General features: G+C 39.9%; 1 protein-coding gene across 2 annotated transcripts in view; it reads left to right on the top strand.

Annotated features, from left to right (window-relative positions):
• TMEM192 (transmembrane protein 192) overlaps positions 1-19849 on the top strand; it is a 28059-nt gene extending 8210 nt beyond the window's left edge. The window contains exons 3-6 of one of the 2 annotated variants that reach the window (XM_086346169.1): positions 3428-3692; positions 10138-10272; positions 17574-17676; positions 17993-19849. In XM_086346169.1, coding sequence (XP_086202295.1) covers positions 3428-3692; positions 10138-10272; positions 17574-17676; positions 17993-18131 — 642 coding nt within the window. In that variant the 3' untranslated portion in view covers positions 18132-19849. The remainder of the gene's footprint in view (positions 1-3427; positions 3693-10137; positions 10273-17573; positions 17677-17992) is intronic. The other variant, XM_086346170.1, reaches the window with a different exon arrangement.
• The last annotated feature ends 2761 nt before the right edge of the window (positions 19850-22610 follow it).

The following is a 22610-nucleotide window of genomic DNA, read 5'->3' as shown; positions in this document are numbered from 1 at the left end:
CCATGAGGGAGTTGGGAATCTTTGATTTGTAGCCAGTAGGTAAGAAACACTGGTTACAAGCTAGACTTGCAATTAGCATCTGAAGTGGGGGTAGTCTTGTGGGACTGAGCCTATAATCCGAGGGAATCTGATACCTTGGTGGATAGTGGAAGTGATTTTAGGTGGATAGTGGATATACAGGTGGATAGTATCAGAATTGAGCTGAACTGTAATGGCACTGCACTCCAGTACTTTTGCCTAGAGAATCTCATGGACGGAGGAGCCTGGTAGGCTGCAGTCCATGGTGTCGCTAAGAGTCGGACATGACTGAGCGACTTCACTTTCACTTTTCACTTTCATGCATTGGAGAAGGAAATGGCAACCCACTCCAGTGTTCTTGCCTGGAGAATCCCAGGGAGGGGAAGCCTGGTGGGCTGCCGTCTTTGGGGTTGCACAGAGTCGGACACGACTGAAGCAACTTAGCAGCAGCAGCAGCAGTACGTGCAGCTGGTGTTAAAGCTGGTGTTAAAGGCTTGCTCACCTCCTGCTCACCCACCCCCTTGGAATTAGTACTGGAAACATTTAACATTTATTCTGTATTCTGTAATAGAGTATTTCCAGAAGCAGACATGACCCTTTTAATACTAGTTGAACTGAGCATCTGAATGGAAGGGACACCTAATATGTTTTAATGTTTACCTTTTGTACTATTTGAAAAAATTTTTTTACCATATCATGTATTACTTTTTCAGTTATAAAAACAACAAAAAAAGATATAGATAAATCTATATGTTGACAGACATTTACCAATTTATTTACACCTAGGAAATAATGTTAAACAGAGAAATCAGTATAATGTTTTCCCATGTTTTATATGATAAAATTACAAATGTCTGGGGATTTTTTAAACATGTCAACTACGAGATAAATAAATCCTGGAGATCTAATGCATAGCATAGAGATTACAGTCAACACTATAATATTATAAATTTCAAAGTTGCTTGGAGACTAAATAATTGTTCTTACCACAAAAAAGAGATGGTAATTATATATGATATGATAGAGGTATTGGCTCGGAGAAGGCAATGGCACCCCACTCCAGTACTCTTGCCTAGAAAATCCCATGGGCGGAGGAGCCTGGTGGGCTGCAGTCCACGGGGTCATTAAGAGTCGGACACGACTGAGTGACTTCACTTTCACTCTTCACTTTCTTGCATTGGAGAAGGAAATGGCAACCCATTCCAGTGTTCTTGCCTGGAGAATCCCAGGGCCGGGGGAGCCTGGTGGGCTGCCGTCTATGGGGTCGCACAGAGTCGGACATGACTGAAGCGACTTAGCAGCAGCAGCAGCAGCAGCAGAGGTATTGGCTAAAGCTATGGTGGCCATCATTTTGCAACATATGAGTGTTTCAAATCAACACATTGCACACCTTAAACTTACACAATGTTATGTCAGTTATATTCCTCAATAAAAAGAAATAAGTAAAGTTCAACATCATAAAAACAAGACACATGTATGAATGGTCTTGGAGGCTCACTGGGGGCTCTGTTCTAAGTCTCTTCCTCATTTTGATGACTGCAGTCTCAAGCACTAGGGGCTGCAGTTGCTCTTTGCTGAAATGTGAAAAACCAAAAGAGGGCAAAATCTTGCCACTTCTTGGGTGTTCGTGAGGAGAGTGGATGTGGTTGAGGACTGGCCCAGCTGCTACTCCAGTGAGGTGCGTTTCGGGAGAACTGACTGCACTAAGGACAGAGGTACCCTGTGCTCCTCTATACATCTAGCAAGTGGCCTGGTTCTGCCATGGCTTCCTAATTTCCAGACAGCAACTGAAGCACTTCTTTCCTGGTGCCTTTTTGTGTAATTTGTATTACATACTTTTTATGTATGTGATACATACATACACACACATCACACAACACTTAAAAAAAATTGCCTGCCTTGCTATTATGGCACTGATTGCTCTAATTTTAGGACTAAGATAATCTTGTGTTAAAGAACAAGAAAAATTAATGCCTTTATATGCTACTGTGTATAAAATGGTTCAGTTAGGTTCAATGTACAGTACATTACAGTAGAGGGAGTATGTTGACTTTTCCACTTTTGCTTTATGAAGATGTGTATAATATAGCAAATATTACTGCTCTTGACAAATCACATATATTTTAAATAGATTTATTACATGATAAGATTTCCTGCTTGGTGATAGGTGCCTGCTTGGTGATGGATGCTAATGACAGCATTTAACATTTTCTTTAATTTGATTTTTTAAAATATTACAGAATAATACTACCTTATTGTAACAAGTAAAACACAGTATACAAAGATATAATCTTCCTATTTCTCTGCTTCAGCCTATCTCCCTGAGTTAGTAAATGTATCTCAGAGTTTGTTGTATTTCTTACGGTATCTTTTGTTAAGTTCATACAAATAAATACAAAAAGATTACCACATTGTAAAAGGTCTCCCATTTCCAAGAAAAAAAAAAGGGTACTACAGTATTTATTTCTAAACAACATTTCTCAAACTTGAACATACATCAGACCCCCTGACAGGCTTATTACACCACAGGCTGCTGGCTGCTCCCCAAGAGGTGTTGATTTGGGGCTTGAGAATTTGCATTTCTAACTGGTCTGGAGACCACACTTTCAACTACTACTTTATACCTTAGTGTTTTCAAATCTTAACATGTCATAGATATCCACCCAAACTAATAGCTGGAACTTCAATTAATTCTTTTATAGCTGAATAACATTCTATTATGTGAGTGGGTATACCTTAATTTATTCAAATATTCTGCTATGGATACACACATATACTTGGACAGTTTACATTTTTTTCTTTTCAAATACAGAGAAAACTGCAGTAAAATATCTTTTACTTCTGCTTTTACTTCTGAGTGACTACCGGGTCCTTAAGATAGGATTTCTCAGTCAAGATATTTCCAAATTATTTTCAACAACACTTCCCAGACCAGTCAGCATTTTGTAAGACTGTCTGTTTGACCATATTTTGATACCAGTCTTTAAAATTTTGTCAATCTAATTGGACAATTATTTTAGTTCTCTTAAAACTGAAATTAGAAATAAACTTTAATGCATGATGTTTATTAGTTACTTTTGAGGTGCTGAATTAATTGTTTTTACTCTTTTTAATAAAAGAAGTGGACAGGAAACTGCATTTAACATTGAAGTGCTCATCTCTAGCAGATGGGATTTAGGGTGGTTTTTATTTTCTTATTTGCGATTTTGTCTGTTCCCCAAATTTTCTGCAAAAATTTCTCCAGGTTATCTGTTTAAAAAGTTTATAAAAATAGCAAAAATGCATTTTTAAATTCATAAAATATAGGACAGTGAAAGTCATAGGTATAAGAGTATGTGCTGGGCATGGACATTATTGTTTCTTAAATCCAAATATTGAATGTTAATCCTACTGTTTTCTTTTCGACCAGCTTGTGTTTGTTATTTTAGCATTTTTAACAGGTGTGCTTTGTTCTTACCCCAATCCAATGGAGGACAAGTGCCCAGGAAACTATACCAACCCATTGAAAGTTCAGACAGTCATAATCCTTGGAAAAGTTATTTTGTGGATTCTGTATTTCCTTCTTGAACGATATATTCAGTATCACCATTGCAAAGTAAGAAACCGAGGCTATAACAAGATCTACCGGTCAACAAGACATCTGAAAAGACTTCCACTGATGATACACTCCACTGGTAAGTTCAGTTGTCTCATTCAGCTCTTTGGCAGCTTGCTTGAGTGGCATAAATGACAGCAGAATAAAGTGTTAAATTTGATTTTATAATCAAATATATGCTGTTATTTCTGTGAGAGTGATGTGGCCACTAAAATTCATATCACCTTAATGTCTTGAAATTTTTCTTGTATTTCCCTTTGAAATCTGTATTTGTTATATAGAGGAGGAAAAATATTTCCTCTTCCCTTATAGGTTTTTAGCTGAGATTCCACCAAAAAAAGACAGGTTAACAGGAGACAAAAACAAACAAACAAACAGAAGTTTAATAACATTATACCTCCTGTATACAAGGGAGATGCTTCCCTGGTGTCTCAGTGGTAAACAACTTGTTTACCAATGCAGGAGATGCAATCAATCTTTGGGTTGGGAAGATCCCCTGGAGAAGGAAATGGCAACCCATTCCAGTATGATTGCCTGGGTAATCCCATTTATAGAAGGGTCTGGTGGGCTATAGTCCATGGGATCACAAAAGAGTCAGACACAGTTAGCAACTAAACAACAATATACAAGAGAGAGACCCAAGAGAACTGAGTGACTCGAAAATGGCCTAAGCCACCCACTTCAATAACATCTACAGCTAAAGACCAAAGAAGATGGGAAAGATTGCAGGGGGCAGTATTCTGAGAGGTGACCAGGAAAAGCGCAATAAGCAATGGTAAGGTTGTTAGGCAGATTTCCATTGATTTCTTGCCTTCCCCATGATTAGAGTTTCTAGAGAGTTAGAGTCATTGTGGTATTTGTTATTGTTCAGTCCCTCAGTCGTGTCCAACTCTTTGCAACCCCATGGACTGCAACACACTAGGCTTCCCTGTCCTTCACTGTCTCCCAGAGCTTGCTCCAACTCATGTCCAATGAGTCAGTGATGCCATCCAACCGTCTCGTCCTCTGTCCTCCCCTTCTCTGCCTACTTACTATCTTTTCTAGCATCAAGGTCTTTTCTGATGAGTCAGCTCTTCATATCAGGTGTCCAAAGTATTGGAGCTTCAGTTTGAGCATCAGTCCTTCCAATGAATATTCAAGGTTGATTTACTTTAGGATTTACTGGTTGGATCTCCTTGCTGTCCAAAGGACTCTCAAGAGTCTTCTCAAACACCACAGTTCATAAGCATCAATTCTTCAGTGCTCAGCATTCTTTATGTTCCAACTCCCACATCCGTATGTCACTACTGGAAGAACCATAGCTTTGACTATACAGACATTTGTTGGCAAAGTGATGTCTCTGCTTTTTAATATACTATCTAGGTTTGTCATAGCTTTACTTCCAAGGACCAAGCATCTTTTAATTTTATGGCTGCAGTCACCATCTGCGGCGATTTTGGAGCCCAAGAAAATAAAGTCTCTCACTGTTTCCATTTTTTTCCCCATCTATTTGCCATGAAGTGATGGGACCAGACACCATGATCTTAGTTTTTTAAATGTTGAGTTTTAAGCCAGCTTTTTTACTCTCCTCTTTCACTCTCATTGAGAGGCTCTTTAGTTCTTCTTTACTTTCTGCCATAAGAGTGGTATCATCTGCATATCCGAGGTTACTGATATTTCTCCCTGCAATCTTGATTCCAGCTTGTGCTTCATCCAGCCAGGCATTTCATATGATGTACTCTGCATAAAAGTTAAATAAGCAGGGTGACAATATACAGCCTTGTATACTCCTTTTCCAATTTGGAACCGATCTGTTGTTCCATGTGCGGTTCAACTGTTGCTTCTTGACCTGCATACAGGTTCCTCAGGAGGCAGGTAAGGTGGTCTGGTATCCTCATCTCTTTCAGAATTTTCCACAGTTTGTTGTGATCCACACAGTCAAAGGCTTTAGAGTACAAAATGAAGCAGAAGTAGATGTTTTTCTGGAATTCTCTTGCTTTTCCTATGATCCAGCAGATGTTGTCAATTTGATCTCTGGTTCCACTGCCTTTTCCAAATCCAGCTTGTACATCTGGAAGTTTTGGTTCACATACTGTTGAAGCCTAGCTTGGAGAATTTTGAACATGACCTTGCTAGCATGTGAAATGAATGCAATTATGCAGTAGTTTGAGCATTCTTTGGCATTGCCCTTCTTCAGGATTAGAATGAAAACTGACCTTTTCAGTCCTGTGGCCACCGCTGAGTTTTCCAAAATTTGCTGGCATATTGAGTGCAGCACTTTAACAGCATCATCTTTTAGGATTTGAAATAGCTCAGCTGGAATTCCATCACCTTCAGTAGCTTTGTTTGTAGTGATGTTTTCTAAGCCCCACTTTACTTCACACTCCAGGATGTTTGTTTCCTGATGAGTGATCACACCAGCATGGTTGTCTGGGTTATTAAGATCTTTTTTGTTTAGTTCTTTTGTGTATTCTTCCCACCTCTTCTTAATATCTTCTGCTTCCTTTAGGTCCATACTGTTTCTGTCCTTTATTGTACCCATCTTTGCATGAAATGTTCCCTTGATATTTCTAATTTTCTTTAAGAGATCTCTAGTCTTTCCCATTCTATTATTTTCCTCTATTTCTTTCCTTTGTTCACTTAGGAAGGCTCTCGAATCTCATCCTGGTATAGAGAGGGATATAACCTTATAAATGGAGATTTCCCTTATAAATGTAAATATCTCTCGTAAAAGGTAACTCCTAGTTGGTTTTCAGAACTTCATCTTTGTCTACCATTTCTTAAAACTAATCAGCTTAAAACAACCTTTATGACAAAAAGGCATATTTTACTGTGGCACTGTCTGTCCACTTCATTGTGAGCAAGGTATGCCTGGGTGAAATGTGACTCCCCTCATTCCTCTTGCTACTAGCAGGCTTATTTATCTCAAGGAGATATAAAGCTGATGCTAGTTTATACTTGTAGGATAAGAGAGAGTTGTTTTATTTTACATGAAGCTTCTTTGTGCTTTTCTTACCCACTGCAGTATCCTTTCCTGGGAAAGCCCATGGACAGAGGCTTCATAGCATCACAAAGAGTCAGACACGACTTCATGACTAAACAACAGCATAGTGCTTTTCTTGCAGTAAGAGAGAGACTGTTTTATAATAAGATGTATTATTTAAAACAGAAATGTGGAAAACAGTTTATGAATGCAAGATCAGAAAGTCCATCGAGGACTTTGAACATATGCCTACCTGCTTTTCTTTATTGCTGCAGACATTTTAAAAGCTTAATGGAATTAATTTGAACTCTCATGTATTTTTGCCTAATTGTCAAGGTTTCTACCTTTTTTTAAAAAAAGCCCTCTGTTTCAGTTTGAGTCCAGAATAAATGTTTAAACATTTTGAAGCCAAATTAGAAATTAATCTTTTCACAGAAAAACAGCTCTATAGAATTTAATGTTTTTTTTTTTTTTTTTCTTATTCTGTAGTGCCTTTTTTTGAAAGTCAGACTGCGAGTTCATCTGCTCAGTAAGGGTCTCAGTAGGGGTGGAGGGTCCAGGGATTGCAGAGAAAGAAACATTGTAGTGGGATAACTAGTTCTGACACATCTCCAAGGGGGTGGCCTTTACTGCCCCCAGAGGAAGAGCTGTTTCTGCCTTCTACTGCTAATGTGTGGGCTTCCCTGATAGCTCAGTTGGTAAAGAATCCGCCTGCAATGCAGGATACCCTGGTTCAATTCCTGGGTTGGGAAGATCCCCTGGAGAAGAGATAGCCTACCCATTCTAGTATTCTTTGGCTTCCCTTGTGGCTCAGCTGGTAAAGATTCTGCCTGCAATGCAGGAGACCTGGGTTCGATCCCTGGGGGAGAAGGTCCCCTTGAGAAGGGAAAGGCTACCCACTCCAGTATTCTGCCCTGGAAATTCCATGGACTGTATAGTCTCTGGGGTCGCAAATAATTGGACAGGGACAGGGCTGAGTGACCTTCATTTTCACTTCATGGCTAATGTGCAGTGCTTGTTTTTGGCTAGAAGATGTCGCTTATACTCTGCGTCTCTGACAAAGCAAAAGTGGAATCCTGTCTGTATACTGACCTGTATACTGACTGTATGTTCAGTTTCTCCAAGTGCTGGTCTGGAAATAGTATTGAAATCACCAAGAGATTGTCTAATCTTTTTTTTTTTTTTAATTTATTTATTTATTTTAATTGGAGGCTAATTACTTTATAATATTGTGGTGGTTTTGGCCATACATTGACATGAATCAGCCATGGGTGCACATATGTCCCCCATCGTGAACCCCCCTGCCTCCTCCCTCCCCATCCCATCTCTCTTGGTCATCCCAGTGCATCAGCCCTGAGCAGCTGTCTCATGCATTAAACTTGGACTGGTGATTTATTTCATATGTGATAATATTCATGTTTCGATACTATTTTCTCAAATCATCTCACCCTCGCCTTCTCCCACAGAGTCCAAAAGTCTGTTCTTTACATCTGTGTCTCTTTTGCTGTCTCACATATAGGGTCATCGTTACCATCTTTCTAAATTCAATATATATGCATTAATATACTGTATTGGCATTTTTCTTTCTGACTTACTTCACTCTGTATAATAGGCTCCAGTTTCATCCACCTCATTAGAACTGATTGAAATGCCTTCTTTTTAATAGCTGAGTAATATTCCATTGTGTATATGTACCACAACTTTCTTATCCATTCATCTGCCGATGGACATCTAGGTTGCTTCCATGTTCTAGTTATCTTTTGCCTTTCTTCTGACTTTGAAATTATTGCTACATGTGTGACCCTTAATCACAACCTATTTCTAAACAATCACAGAAGGCTTCACTTTTAAGTTGCTTATATAAGGACCCAGAAAATCTGAGAGATTGGGGTAGATGTTTACTTTGTTTCTATTTTCTTTAAATATATATTTTTTTCTAATTTGAATAAAAAGAACATAAATCTATGAGGATATAGAACTTCCAGTTAATATGAAGGGTGTAACCATTCTTTTTTTTTGCCTATGATAGTATTTCTGGGTATTGTTTAGCTTCATCTTGACACTTGTTTTTCTCTGCAGAGAGAAAAATAAATTGATTTTACTTTATTTTGTGGAGATGGGAGAAAGGGCTTTGGTTTCCTTCCAGTAAGCTGAAAGTATTTATCTGATTTATCTCTTCTCCTTCCTTAATCTTGAACTCTTTCAAATATTACTAGCTACATAGCAAGTTGCACATTTAGTTGTTTTTTTCATTGATTTGAAAACTTAACCCTTCACTGAAACATGGGTTTGGTGCTCTTGTGTCTACAGTGTTTGTTATCAGGAGAATGTCTTACTTCAGCAGTCTCTGCTGCTGCCTGCAAGTTCACCCCATGTCCTGCCACCTTGCTGACACAGGCCTTCTCAGGATATCAAAAATCCTTTGGAAACTGTGTTCACTTTCCCTGCAAAGGTTTTCCCCTAGTTTTTTCCTCTTCCTAAAGCTGTAAAGTTAAATTTTCCTTGTATATAAAGCTAATTTATAAATTGAGCTCTTGGTCAACACGCTAGGACACTGACATTTGTGAGTGTAAGGAAAGACCTTAGGGATTTGTGCTAGACTATTGCTTTGTGTAGAGGGACTTCTGATAGGTTATTTAAAATCATGGCTCAAAATCATCCCATTGTACCAAGAAATAGAAGGTAAGTCAAATAAGCATCTCCCCAGCCATGATCAGATTTAGATAAGTGTGTTAGTTTTAGGAAATTCTAAGATAAAACACTAGGAATGATTTCTGCCCCTAAACTTTTATTTGATGCATGTGCATGCTCAGTCACATCCAACTCTTTGTGACCCCATGGACTGAAGCCTTCCAGGCTCCTCTGTCCACAGAATCCTCCAGACAAGAATACTGGAGTGGGTTGCCAGTTCCTTTACCAGGGGATCTTCCCAACTTGAAGATCAAACCTACAACTCCTCCAGCTCCTGAATTGGCAGGCAGATTCTTTACCACTGAGCCACCTGGGAAGCCCAAACTTTTCTTTGACAGTCTTCAAAATAAAAGTATAGGATGAAGTTAAAATGATCTTCAAAAATAATTAATGGATATCTGAGCAGGGGGAAACAGCTCATATTTATTGAATACTTACAGGCTAGGCATCATTCTAAGTGTTTTTCACACACAAACTCATTTACTCCTCACAGCAGCTCTGTGAGGAAGGTACCGTCATCCCATATGTCACAGTAAGTAGAGGTGGTGGATCATCTGTCCAAGGTCAGCAGCGTGTCCTGGGTTTTTCTGGACCCTCGCCCTGCCCTTGACTGTGGTGCATGACCAGAACAGGCCACTGGGTCTTTGTAGAAACTTACTCCTTGAGTTTTAAGAAAGTCCAGATTCTTCTCTATTTGTGTTATGGGCATCATTTACTTTTGGCAGTGTTGTTATTTGTGTTTGATTTCCATCCTCTAACTTCCTTCTTGCTGAATAACTGGGGTTGCATGCCCTTGTGGTGCCCCTGCTGTGGTGGTGGCCGGGGCGCTTGGACCCCGGCTGTGCCCCCACCTGTGCACATCTCCCCACAGGCAGCACGGCACTCCTCCTCCTGCTCTGCCTGCAGCACTCCTTCCCTGAGCCCAGCACGTGGTACCTGGACCTCATTTTGGCCACCCTGGCCCTGGAGCTGATCTGTTCCCTGACATGCCTGCTTGTGTACACAGGTGAGCATGACAAGGAGCCTGTTAATACTGAGAAAGGTCTTTAACTGCAGGTCGCATCCCCACCTGAAGCTCAGCCCGTTTACCTTTCTGGCAGGAAAGCTTTTCTACGTGGCTGAGACCCTATTGAGTACCCATGTCTCTCATTGCTGACCACATCCAAACTCCTCTGATTTCAAACCACTAGGTACATACCAGTGAGTCATATTTCTAAATTTGTGTCATCAACAAATTCTTATTAAATAGAATGAAGGCTTTTCATTAAAAAAAAAATGATAAAAAAAAAATCCATAAATTCTGCGTCCTCAAAGGCAACTGAGGTGTAAGTCTGGCTTTAAATTAGAAAATAACAAAATGTAGGACTTGTCTGGTGGTCATGTTGGGTAAGACTCTGTAACTCCCACTGCAGAGGCATGGGTTCATCCCTCATCCAGAAATTAAGATCCCACGTGCTGGTGGGGTCAAAATCGTAATAAAAAATGAAAGTAAATAAGTTAGTACGTGAAAACTGCATTTAAACCAAACTTGTTTTTGATAAACCATTTAAAAACCTACTTCTTTCTAAATTTAGAATTGTCTGAGGATTGCTCTGTATAGCTGTCTCTCAAAAGTCTGAGTGGTAAAATTAAATAAGCTTCAAGTATGTTAACATGGAAAATAGGTGGAAGGATTCTTGAAGAGAAAAAAAATCCAAAGCTGGAAGAAATCAAGATTTCATGCCTGTTGCAATATTGACATGCACCAAAATCTGTAATACAGCTAATTTGGTAGTGTTGATCAACAGTTGTTTTGTGACAATAAAATACCCTATCTGTCCCATTTGAAAGAGATAATTTCTTCAGTTATGAAGGAAAAGTCACATCGACCAAAACTTGTGTTCCATTTTACTATTTTGTGCCTCTGATTGAGACTTCTAGGGCAAATATTGCTTTTGTTATGATACATTGAAGTGTATCACAAAATATTTAAGGTTAATCTCCTGATACATGCATTTTTCCTCCCTATATTAAAAAGATTTAAAAGATACCTAGTTTTGGTAATGTGGGTAGTAACTCTTAATGACGTGATTCTTTGATACACTAATTCTAACCTAAACTGGACTGACTGGTCTGTAGTAAAGCAGTTAATCTCTGGAAATACAGATGGACTTTTTCATTGAGCACTGGACTGCCTCTGTAGAAAAAAATTAGGAACGTGAAACTTACAAGCTTTGTGATTTGATTAGCTCACCATTTGTTTAAAAACAATCCAAGCTTCAAAAAATGCTACTCCGTTACCAGTCTTCTAGCAGCCCTGATGTTCTGGCTTCAGCTCAGGAGGAAAGGAGTGTAAGGGCAGCAGGCCCATGTCCCATGTCCTGCAGTTTAGTGAGAGCTCTCCTGGGCTTATTGTAGCAGAAAGAAAGAGTGGAAGATTTCTTGTTCTATGTAGATTGCACTCATGGTGTCGCCTGGCCTGCGATCTGTAAAATGCTGACTGCATGCAGCTTATTTTAAAAACCACAAACAGCAGAAACTATCACAACATTGTAAATCAACTGTACTTCAATTTAAAAAGTGGAACATCTTCAGAAAAAAAAAAACCCTGCAAAGATGAGTCTGATTGTTGGACATTTTTATATTGTCGAGCTAAGTGTTTTATTTCTGCCTCTTAACTTTTATTTTAATACCCTGTTAAGTGTTATTTCTGTTCCCAAATTCAAGAAACTTAAACTTGTTCCAAGTTTCTTCATTTATCTAGAAGTTATTATGTGGAAGACAACATTATAAGGAAATGCCATATGAACATAACTCCGATTCAGAAGCAAACCTCCTGGGACAGTCAGGTCTCATCCTTCATCTCCAGAGTGGCACTGGACATGGTGGTTTGCTCCCTCCTCGAGATGTATTCTTTACTTCCCCTGGGACCCTGGCTTCCTGGGATCCTGCCTGCCCCCTTGGTGGCCTCATCTTTATTGCTGAACACTCCCAGCCTTCATGGTGGAGCCCAATGCTCAGTCCCTATCTGCTCTTGGATGAGGGTGCTGTGCTTGTGGCATTGGAAGCCAAGGGGCTATTCATATCTTTTTTTTTCATTGAGGTGTAGGTAATTCACAATGTGGTGTTAGTTTCAGGTGTACAGCAAAGTGATTCAGATATATATATTCTTTTTAAGATTCTCTTCCATTATAAGTTATTATAAGATATTGCATATAGTTCCTTATGCCATATAGTAAGTCTTCATTGTTTATCTATTTTATGTATGTAGTGTATATCTGTTAATTCCAAACTCCTAATTTATCCCTCCCTCTGCACCTCATTTCCCCTTCGGAAATCCTAGTTTGTTTTCTGTGTCTGTGAGTCTATTTCTGTTTTGTAAATAAGTTCATTTGCATCATATTTTAGTTTCCATATATAAGTGATATCATATATTTGTCTTTCTCTGACTTATTTCACTCAGTATGATAATCAGTAGATCCATCCATGTTGCCACAAATGGCATTATTTCATTCTGTTTAATGACTGACTAGTATTCCACTGGAGAAGGAAATGGCAACCCACTCCAGTATTCTTGCCTGGAGAATCCCAGGGATGGAGGAGCCTGGTGGGCTGCCGTCTATGGGGTCGCACAGAGTTGGACATGACTGATGCAACTTAGCAGCAGCAGCAGCAGTATTCCATTGTATATATGTATCACATCTTTCTCCATTCCTCCATCAGTGAACATGTAGGTTGCTTCCATATCTTGTCTATTGTAAACAGTGCTGCAATGAACATTGAGGTGGATGTACCCTTTCAAACCATGTTTTTCTTCCAGATATATGCTCAGGAATGGGATTGTTGGATCATATGGTAACTGTTTTTAGTTTTTTAATAAACTTCCATACTGTTTCCCATTGGAGAAGGCAATGGCACCCCACTCCAGTACTCTTGTCTGGAAAATCCCATGGACGGAGGAGCCTGGTGGGCTGCAGTTCATGGGGTCGCTAGAAGTCAGACACGACTGAGCGACTTCACTTTCACTTTTCACTTTCATGCGTTGGAGAAGGAAATGGCAACCCACTACGGTGTTTGTGCCTGGAGAATCCCAGGGACGGGGGAGCCAGGTGGGCTGCTGTCTCTGGGGTCGCACAGGGTCAGACAAGACTGAAGCGATTTAGCAGCAGCAGCAGCAGCATACTGTTTCCCATAGTGGCTGCACCAATTTACATTCCCACCAACAGTGTGGGAGGGTTCCCTTTTCTCCACACCCTCTCCAGCATTTATTATTTGTAGACTTTTTGATGATGGCTGTTCTGACTGGTGTGAGGCAATACTTCATTATAGTTTTGATTTTCATTTCTCTAATTAGTGATGCTAAGTATCTTTTCATGTCTTGATCATTTTGATGTCTTCTTGGAGACATGTCTATCTAGGAGTTTTGCCCATTTTTGTTTGGGGTTTTTTTTATATATATATATATATTGAACTGTATGAACTATTTTTATATTTTGGAAATTAATCCCTGTTGGTGTCATGGTTTGGTTTGGAAATATTTTCTCCCATTCTTTAGGTTTTCTTTTTGTTTTATTTATCATTTCCTTTGCTGTGCAAAAGCTTTTAAGTTTAATTATGTTCCATTTGTTTATTTTTGCTTTACTGTAAGAGATAGATCCAAAAAAAATCTCTGCGATTTATGTCAGGGTATATTACCTATGTTTTCCTCTAGGAGTTTTATAGTCTCCAGCCTTACATTTAGATCTTTAATCCATTTAAGTTTATTTTTGCATATGGTGTTAGAGAGTGTTCTAATTTTATTTTTTACATGTAGCTGTCCAGTTTTCCCAGCCCCTCTTATTGAAGTTCAAACTTTCTTTTCTCCATTGTATTCGCTTGCCTCCTTTGTCATAGATTAATTGACCATAAGTGTGTAGGTTTATTTCTGGGCTCTCTATCCTGCTGCATTGATCTATGTGTCTGTTTTTGTGTGAGAGGCTTCTCATTTCTTAATTCTCTTGACCGTCTCCTGAAAGTCAAGGGCTTCTTGTTACATTCCCTCACTTCATTCTTTTGGCATCTCACTTCCTTCTGGTCCTTTCTGGTGAACCCTCTGCATATCTCCTAACTTTCCCACATTTCTCTTTAACTTCATTGCTTAAACTTCTTTTGCCTTGTTCTCAGCTGAGAGTCACATGAAAATCATCTGTGGGTCCTGGTGGTTCCATGACAGATTGAACATATGACTCAGTACATGCACTTCTGGGTATCTGCCTACTTCTACACTTTGTGTTCCAAGTGGCATTATTTATAGTATGGATTGGGAAGATCCTTTGGAGAAGGGAATGACAACCTACTCCAGTATTCTTGCCTGGAGTATTTGATGGACAGAAGAACCTGGCAGGCTACAGCCCCTGGGGTCACAAAGAGTCAGATACCACTGAGCAACTAACACACACACACACACACACACACACACAATAGAAACAACCCAAAAGCATAAAGTGATGACTAGACCAACAAAAGATAGTCTGTCTATACAGAGGATAGTGTTCAGGCTCAAAAAAAAGGAGTACATGGAATGAAGCACTGACATGTACAGTGTGAAAGAACCTTGAAAGCATTATGCCCACAGGAAAAAACAGCCATAAATGTTATATGATTCTATAATACTTGAAATGACCAGAACAGGCACATCTATAGAGAAAGAGAATGTGTAAGTGTTGTCTAGTCCTAGAGGCTGGGCTACATGAAGAATGACTGCTCAAGGAACCCAAGCTTCTTTTTGGGGTGGTAAGATGTTCTAAAATTGATTGTGGAGATAGTTGCACAACTCTTTGAATGTATTGAACCATTGAATTGTACACATTAAAGGAATTACATGTGAACTGCATCGTATGTAAATTATATCTCAAGGGTTATTACAGGAAAGGAAAGAATCCTGTGGAGTTTTTAAAAATTGTGCCAGCAAAGACAGAAATATAGATCAATGGAATAAAATAGAAAGCCCAGAGATAAATCCACACACATATGGACACCTTATCTTTGACAAAGGAGGCAAGAATATACAATGGATTAAAGACAATCTCTTTAACAAGTGGTGCTGGGAAATCTGGTCAACCACTTGTAAAAGAATGAAACTAGACCACTTTCTAACACCATACACAAAAATAAACTCAAAATGGATTAAAGATCTAAATGTAAGACCAGAAACTATAAAACTCCTAGAGGAGAACGTAGGCAAAACACTCTCTGACATACATCACAACAGGATCCTGTATGACCCACCTCCCAGAATATTGGAAATAAAATCAAAAATAAACAAATGGGACCTAATTAACCTTAAAAGCTTCTGCACAACAAAGGAAACTATTAGCAAGGTGAAAAGACAGCCTTCAGAATGGGAGAAAATAATAGCAAATGAAGCAACTGACAAACAACTAATCTCAAAAATATACAACCAACTCCTACAGCTCAACTCCAGAAAAATAAACGACCCAATCAAAAAATGGGCCAAATAACTAAATAGACATTTCTCCAAAGAAGACATACAGATGGCTAACAAACACATGAAAAGATGCTCAACATCTCTCATTATCAGAGAAATGCAAATCAAAACCACTATGAGGTACCATTTCACACCAGTCAGAATGGCTGTGATCCAAAAGTCTACAAATAATAAATGCTGGAGAGGGTGTGGAGATAAGGGAACCCTCTCACACTGTTGGTGGGAATGCAAACTAGTACAGCCACTATGGAGAACAGTGTGGAGATTCCTTAAAAAACTGGAAATAGAACTGCCTTATGATCCAGCAATCCCACTGCTGGGCATACACACTGAGGAAACCAGAAGGGAAAGAGACACGTGTACCCCAATGTTCATCGCAGCACTGTTTATAATAGCCAGGACATGGAAGCAACCTAGATGTCCATCAGCAGATGAACGGATAAGAAAGCTGTGGTACATATACACAATGGAGTATTACTCAGCCATTAAAAAGAATACATTTGAATCAGTTCTAATGAGGTGGATGAAACTGGAGCCTATTATACAGAGTGAAGTAAGCCAGAAGGGAAAACATCAATACAGTATACTAATGCATATATATGGAATTTAGAAAGATAGTAACAATAACCCAGTGTACGAGATAGCAAAAGAGACACTGATGTATAGAACAGTCTTATGGACTCTGTGGGAGAGGGAGAGGGTGGGAAGATTTGGGAGAATGACATTGAAACATGTAAAATATCATGTAAGAAACGAGTTGCCAGTCCAGGTTCGATGCACGATACTGGATGCTTGGGCCTAGTGCACTGGGACGACCCAGAGGGATGGTATGGGGAGGGAGGAGGGAGGAGGGTTCAGGATGGGGAACACATGTATACCTGTGGCGGATTCATTTTGATATTTGGCAAAACTAATACAATTATGTAAAGTTTAAAAATAAAATAAAATTAAAAAATAAATAAATAAAAATTGTGCCAGGGCCTAACTCACTTCCTCTCCCACATGCTGAATACTCCACCCATTTTGAGCTGCAGAAATAATTCTCAAGGGCAGTCACTGCCTATCACAGAGACCTGCCTCAGCCTCTGTCTCCTTGTACCATCTCTGGTGGGAGTACTCATTCCAGCCATGTCCCAGGGTTGTTATACAGTTGGAGTAGGTGCCTGGACAGTGGCTGTTATTCAGACATGCAGGTGTGTAGGCAGATCTGAGGTTGGGAGCAGCAGCCTTGTCTTTGCACCTGACTTCTGCCAGTGGCATTAGTCTTCTGGGGCTTCCAGAACTGGATGACTAAGACACACAAACTTAGTTATTCAGTTCTGGAAACTGGACATCTGAGATTAGTGGGGGCAAGGATGACTTTCCTGAGGCCTCTCCCTTGGGATGTAGGTGGCTGCCCTCCCACTGTGTTCTCATGTGGCCTTGGCTCTGTGTAAGTGCATCCCTGGTGTCTCTTCATGTATCAGATCAACAATGCCATTTGTTTTTACCTTGATTACTTCACCAAAGGTACTGTCTCCAAGGACAGTCATGTTGGGATTAGGACTTCAAGTTCATCAGTGGCCTCCAAGTCATCAAACTTTGGCTCCTCTATATAGGTGTCTTCACTTCCTGGCAGTGACCACTGATGGCTGTTTCCTGATTCTACTCCTGCCTGTCTGCATCAGCATTTCCATTCCCTTTTAGTCAATTTTTCCTATTTTTGTTTATTCACTTTATGAAGTACTTTTTTTTTTTACATTTTATTTGAAAAGAATAGGCAATTCCTAATGTAATTTGAATAAATGGAATTAGAAAATTTTTTGTGATTGGATAACCTGACAATGACTTTCTTATTTTAGTGAAAATTCAAAAATTTAATAAAGCCAAGCCACAGCCTGATGTACTTGAAGAAGAAAAAATCTATGCTTACTCCAACAATATTACCTCGGAGACTGGATTCAGGTATGTGCAGAGTGAAGGAGTAGAGAAAGAGAATTAAGTTTTTTCATCTAAAAATCTAGAGACCATTCTGATGCTTGGAATTTAGGACTCTGCATGTGTTAGAATATGTTTACAACTGTGTTTGATTTGTTTCTTTCCTCTCAGCTGTGGTGAAACTACATCTAAAGAAAGAATCTCATTTGAGGATATTGCTTTGGCTTATGATGTCTAAGAAAAATAACAAATGTAATATGTTTTACTGAAAAGTAGTAGGGCTCCGTTAGCACAGAGACTGTTGGTGAACATGTGTAACCATGGCCACCTTGGTTCTATGCAGGCCTCTCTCGAGCCTGGAGGAACTTGTGGAGAAGCAGGGAGACATCATAGTGTACTTGAAGCGGCACAACGCACTCCTCAGTCAGCGGCTGCTGGCCTTCTCGTCCTCTGACCTCGGCTCACAGCCAAGTGGGATTTGACAGCAATTCCAGAGGAACCAGAGTCACTTAAGACTGATCAACTCCCTGACAAGGTGTCACAGGAGATTGCAGCTTTGCCAAGTAACATTCTACAGTTTCTGTTGGAAACCTGAATCTGATTCTCACCTGTGTGACTGTTTAATAAGTAGGACTCATGGATCATTTGAAAGGCACTTTGAAGAGCCTTGATAACTCATGGAAAATATATCTTTTGCACATTTTGAAATTATTTAACCACTTGGTTTATCCTAGGTCAAAGTGTAGTTTAAACATCTCCTTGGCCAACACTTCTTCCATACTCTTTGAAACCTGGTGATAATTTGTCTTTTTGTAAAGAAAGTCTGACATGACAACCTACTTAAAATGGGGTTTTGATCAAATGAGTTTTTCCCACTTTTATACAGGTGAGAGAAGTCATCATTTCTTATGGTTACTGGTTTTTTCCATGGAGCCTATGTATTTTATATGCTTCTGTGGTATTGGATATCCTTGGCCCTTATAGTTTTTATAAAGAATTTTCCACTAGGTTATTTACCTTCCAAACCTTACAGTTTTCCTTCCTCCAGAAGTAAGATTTGAAGTTTACTTGGACTGGTGTTAGGCCAAGCACTGCTGCGTGTGGCAGCAGCAGGGCCTGCGATTGGCAGCAGCTGAAATGGAGAAGGCTTTAGGCTTTCTCTTTCTTTACTTTGACCCTTCTTCGAGAGATTGCTGTTTCAATATTGACCAATTGTCATTGAATCAATAAGTTCACTGATTTAAAAGGAGTCTTCTGTGGCTTTAAGTTTGTCTGAAAGAAAAAAAGAACTTTTTTTTAGTCTTGGATTATACTTAAAAATTATGATGGGAAAAAATGTATCAACTGTTTATATACAGATATTAAACATATCTAATTCTTCAGATAAAATGAAGCATTTTTATGTGTAAATGGCATTTTTTTTGCTCCATTTTTCCTACTTTGCCTTTTTCATTTGTCAGTTTGCTTTTGGCACCTTTCCATGCTGCCTCAGCAAACCTCTTGGTTGAATGGTTAACATGAGAGAGGAGATATTTGTCATTAGTATGCTGCTAAAAATTTTTTTTGTATTTAGCTGAATAATGAATATTTGATTTAAAAATCTTTGAGCTAATACATAACTGTTTGACAAGGAATGTCTTCGGTGGATCATACCATACTTATGAAACGGCAAATGTCTGTTTCCTTCAGATACAGCGCTTTCAGAGCACTCTCAGGATTTTCTGCTGAGGACAGGTGATTGATTGCGTGTCACCTGCAGTCAACCCCATTGAGTCCCCCAAAATGACAGCATTCACAAACTAAAGCCAAAATTGTATTTTTAAAGTTAAAATTGTATCCAGGTTTCCTGATTTTCTCTTCTTCCCTTTTTCTCTTTTTCCCTTCCTTTTAGTATGTCTCAAAGCCATTGTGTTCTGTGGAAATTTGTCTCTGGGCCCTGGAGAGCTTTTGCCTTTAGCTGTTTTCCTTAAGGAAAGCACTGGTGGTAGGTGATTAATGCTCATTTATTTTTAAAATTCAATTTGTATCTGTCATCAGTTTCTAAGGTTATGAGATGAACTTTGGTTTACAGAGAAAAGTATAGTTTAAAAGTTAGAACTCAAGTTCTGATGGGATATCTGTATAATCACCAACATGCTTTTCTAAACAGAATGCTGAACATTTCAAACAATAAAAGAAATTTTAAAAAGAATGAACAAAACAGTTTAAATATTAATCATTCTATGCACCAGGGACACTGTGCTAGCACCATGGATACAAAAATTAGTGAGACAGTCCTAGTTTAAAACTTACACTCTAAGAAGAGGACTAGGATTTCCAGGTTCTGTGCTATGTGAGATGATGGCAGAAGCCCCAAGATACCATAGGGGCTCCAAGTCAGAGGGTTCTCTGGCAGGGAGTGGGGAGGACAAAGCTTTAGGAATTCCAGGGAAATTCATGAGCAAACAAGAAGTACGACAGCTACTGATGACCATACGTGCTGTGTATAACTTGAGCCCAAAGTGTGAGGCAGGACTGGGAGGAGGAATAACCGAGATTCTGGCGATCCTGACCCTGTAGGCCAAGGGGCCTGCACTGGAATGGGTCCCACTGAAGAGTTCTAAGCAAGGAAGTGGCACTTGGTTTTAGTTTCAGGAGGATCAGACTGTCAGGGTGGAATGGGAAAATGGGTGGCAGAGTACATGGTGCTGAATGAACAAAGGCAGGTGGAGTAACATTTTATCATGTTTATATCTGTGAGTATTCCTATATTGTTAATTTGAAAATTGTATTTCAGATGACAGTAGCATCATGACTTACTGCATTTCTTTGAATATTAATGAGGCTGACTTTTTTTTTTTCATTCTTTGTCCTTTTACAAATCTTTTGTGATGTACATGTATAAGTCTTTTGCTTATTATTCTCCTAGGATATTCTTTTTCATAACAAACACTATCTTCCTTTCTATATCAGGATAGTCTTCAGTTTATATTTGTTGGGAATATTTTCTACTTTGTTTGGGGTACTTTTGCCATGTACTCTTCAACCACAGGCTGGATTCTGTCCCTGCAGCCTTGGTGGGACTGACACAAATAGACCCCTAAAGTATATTGGGTGAAAGCTAGGAGTATCTTGAGGGAATTTTAATATACTCAGACTTGGGAATTCCCTGGAGGTCCAATGATTAGGGCTCTGTGCTTTCACTACTGAGGGCCCAGGTTTAATCCCTGATCAGGGAATGAAGATCCCACAAGCTGCACAGCAAGGCCAAATATATATGTATACACACACACAGAGGCTTCTGCTGGAGGCCTTTGTCTTCATCCAGAGATTCAAACAGAGGTCTTATATGAATTGAGTTAATTCTTTTTCCTTTATTCTCTAAGACAGGGTTCTCCATCCTTGGTGCTATGGACATTTTAAGTTGTATAATCTTTGTTTCAGGGACTGTTTTGTGCACATAGGATGTTTAGCAGTATGACTACTGGGATGCCTGTAGCAACCTCTAGTTGTGACAACCAAAAATGTCTCCATGTAACAGCAGGATGAGCACAGCCCTTAGCAGGCAGCCATTGCTGTGCCTTATTATTCCATACCCTGTTACAAGGCAACAGATCTCGCTCAGCTGTTGGTTGCTACCTCAGTAGGCCCTGCCCACAAACAAGCATCAATGAGGGGCTGTTAGTTGCCCTGCCCAGCTACTGGTCAGCACCACAGTGGGCCCTGTCCACAAGGAACTGTCAATAAGGGACCTTAGGGAAGTGATTCAGCCAGGGTCAGTGGTGTGGTGGTCATAAGGTGGAGAGTGAGGTAAGAGGCAGATTCAGGCCTTTTCCTGGAGGCCTTCCAGCTTACTCAGCCTTGGGCCAATGGGTGAGCTGGCGGGCCCAGGGACCAGGCTGGACACTCTGTCCTGCAGGGCTCCAGAGCCCTCACTCAGCCCCTCCACGCTGAGGCCCAGGCCTTGAGGCAGCAGTGAACCCGTCTGTGACCTAATAGCAGTGTCTGTTTGTCTGGGTCACAGTCTGTGAGACCTGGTCTCACCTACTTGGGCAGCCTGAGGAGACTGAGGGCCAGTTGGGTTGGATGCCCGGCTCCCTCAGGGGTGACAGGTGGGCAGAGTGTGGGGAACCTGGCCCTGAGGAGCTGTAGCTGAGCTTTGCCTCCTCTTAGCCAGGACTGGGACCTGGAGGGTGAAAGTTGTACCTTGGGACTTTGCCCTTTCTTGTCAGGACAGAGTAACATTGTTCTGTTAATAATAAATGAATAACATTCATTTGGTAGAGATAAACAGGAAAATCGTTACCGAACCATGACCTGACCACAAAGATTCTGACACCAAGAAGTTTGCAACAACTCACCACAACATTCCCTCACCTTTTGCTTTTAAAGGGGCTTTCTAAAAGCTTTCAGTAATTTTGGGATTCTTAGGACATGAGCCACCAATTTCCCTCTATGAATGTGTGATAAACCTTTCTCTGTTCCAAACTCTAATGTTTTAGTATTGATGGGTCTTACTGTGTATTGGGCACATGGACTTGTGATTCTGTAATGTATGTACACAGGCATTTCATTTCATTTCATACTTACATTCTGTGGGAGCTGATGCGCACCAGGATGTGTTATAGGTGTTCGCAACAGGGGTCAGTCAGACAGAGATGGTTTCTGTTGTCATGGAACCTACATTCTGGGGTGGGGTTGGGAGGAGTAAGATAGAGGGAGGGCAAAAGTGAATGCATAGACAAACAAGCCAGTATCTGGTTTGAGGAATACAATTCTTTTTCTGTAAATCAGGCCTCATGGAGATTTTAATGTTAGTATGACTTATGGAAAGAATTTAGCTTCAGTATCCTATAAACATTCAGAAAACTGAATGGCAGAGAAAATGAACTTTATGTCTGCTTCATACTTTTTACAGAAGACACCAGTATTTAGTGGTCTTACAGCCTGATCTGAAATGCTCTTGTGAGCCTTGAATACAA

Source organism: Bos grunniens, chromosome 17, assembly GCF_055505025.1.
Source record: "Bos grunniens cultivar Pamir isolate PY7600 chromosome 17, Bosgru_T2T1.0, whole genome shotgun sequence".
NCBI lineage: Eukaryota > Metazoa > Chordata > Mammalia > Artiodactyla > Bovidae > Bos > Bos grunniens.
The sequence above is the reverse complement of the archived record's forward strand: the minus strand, read 5'-3'. Positions and strand labels throughout refer to the sequence as shown.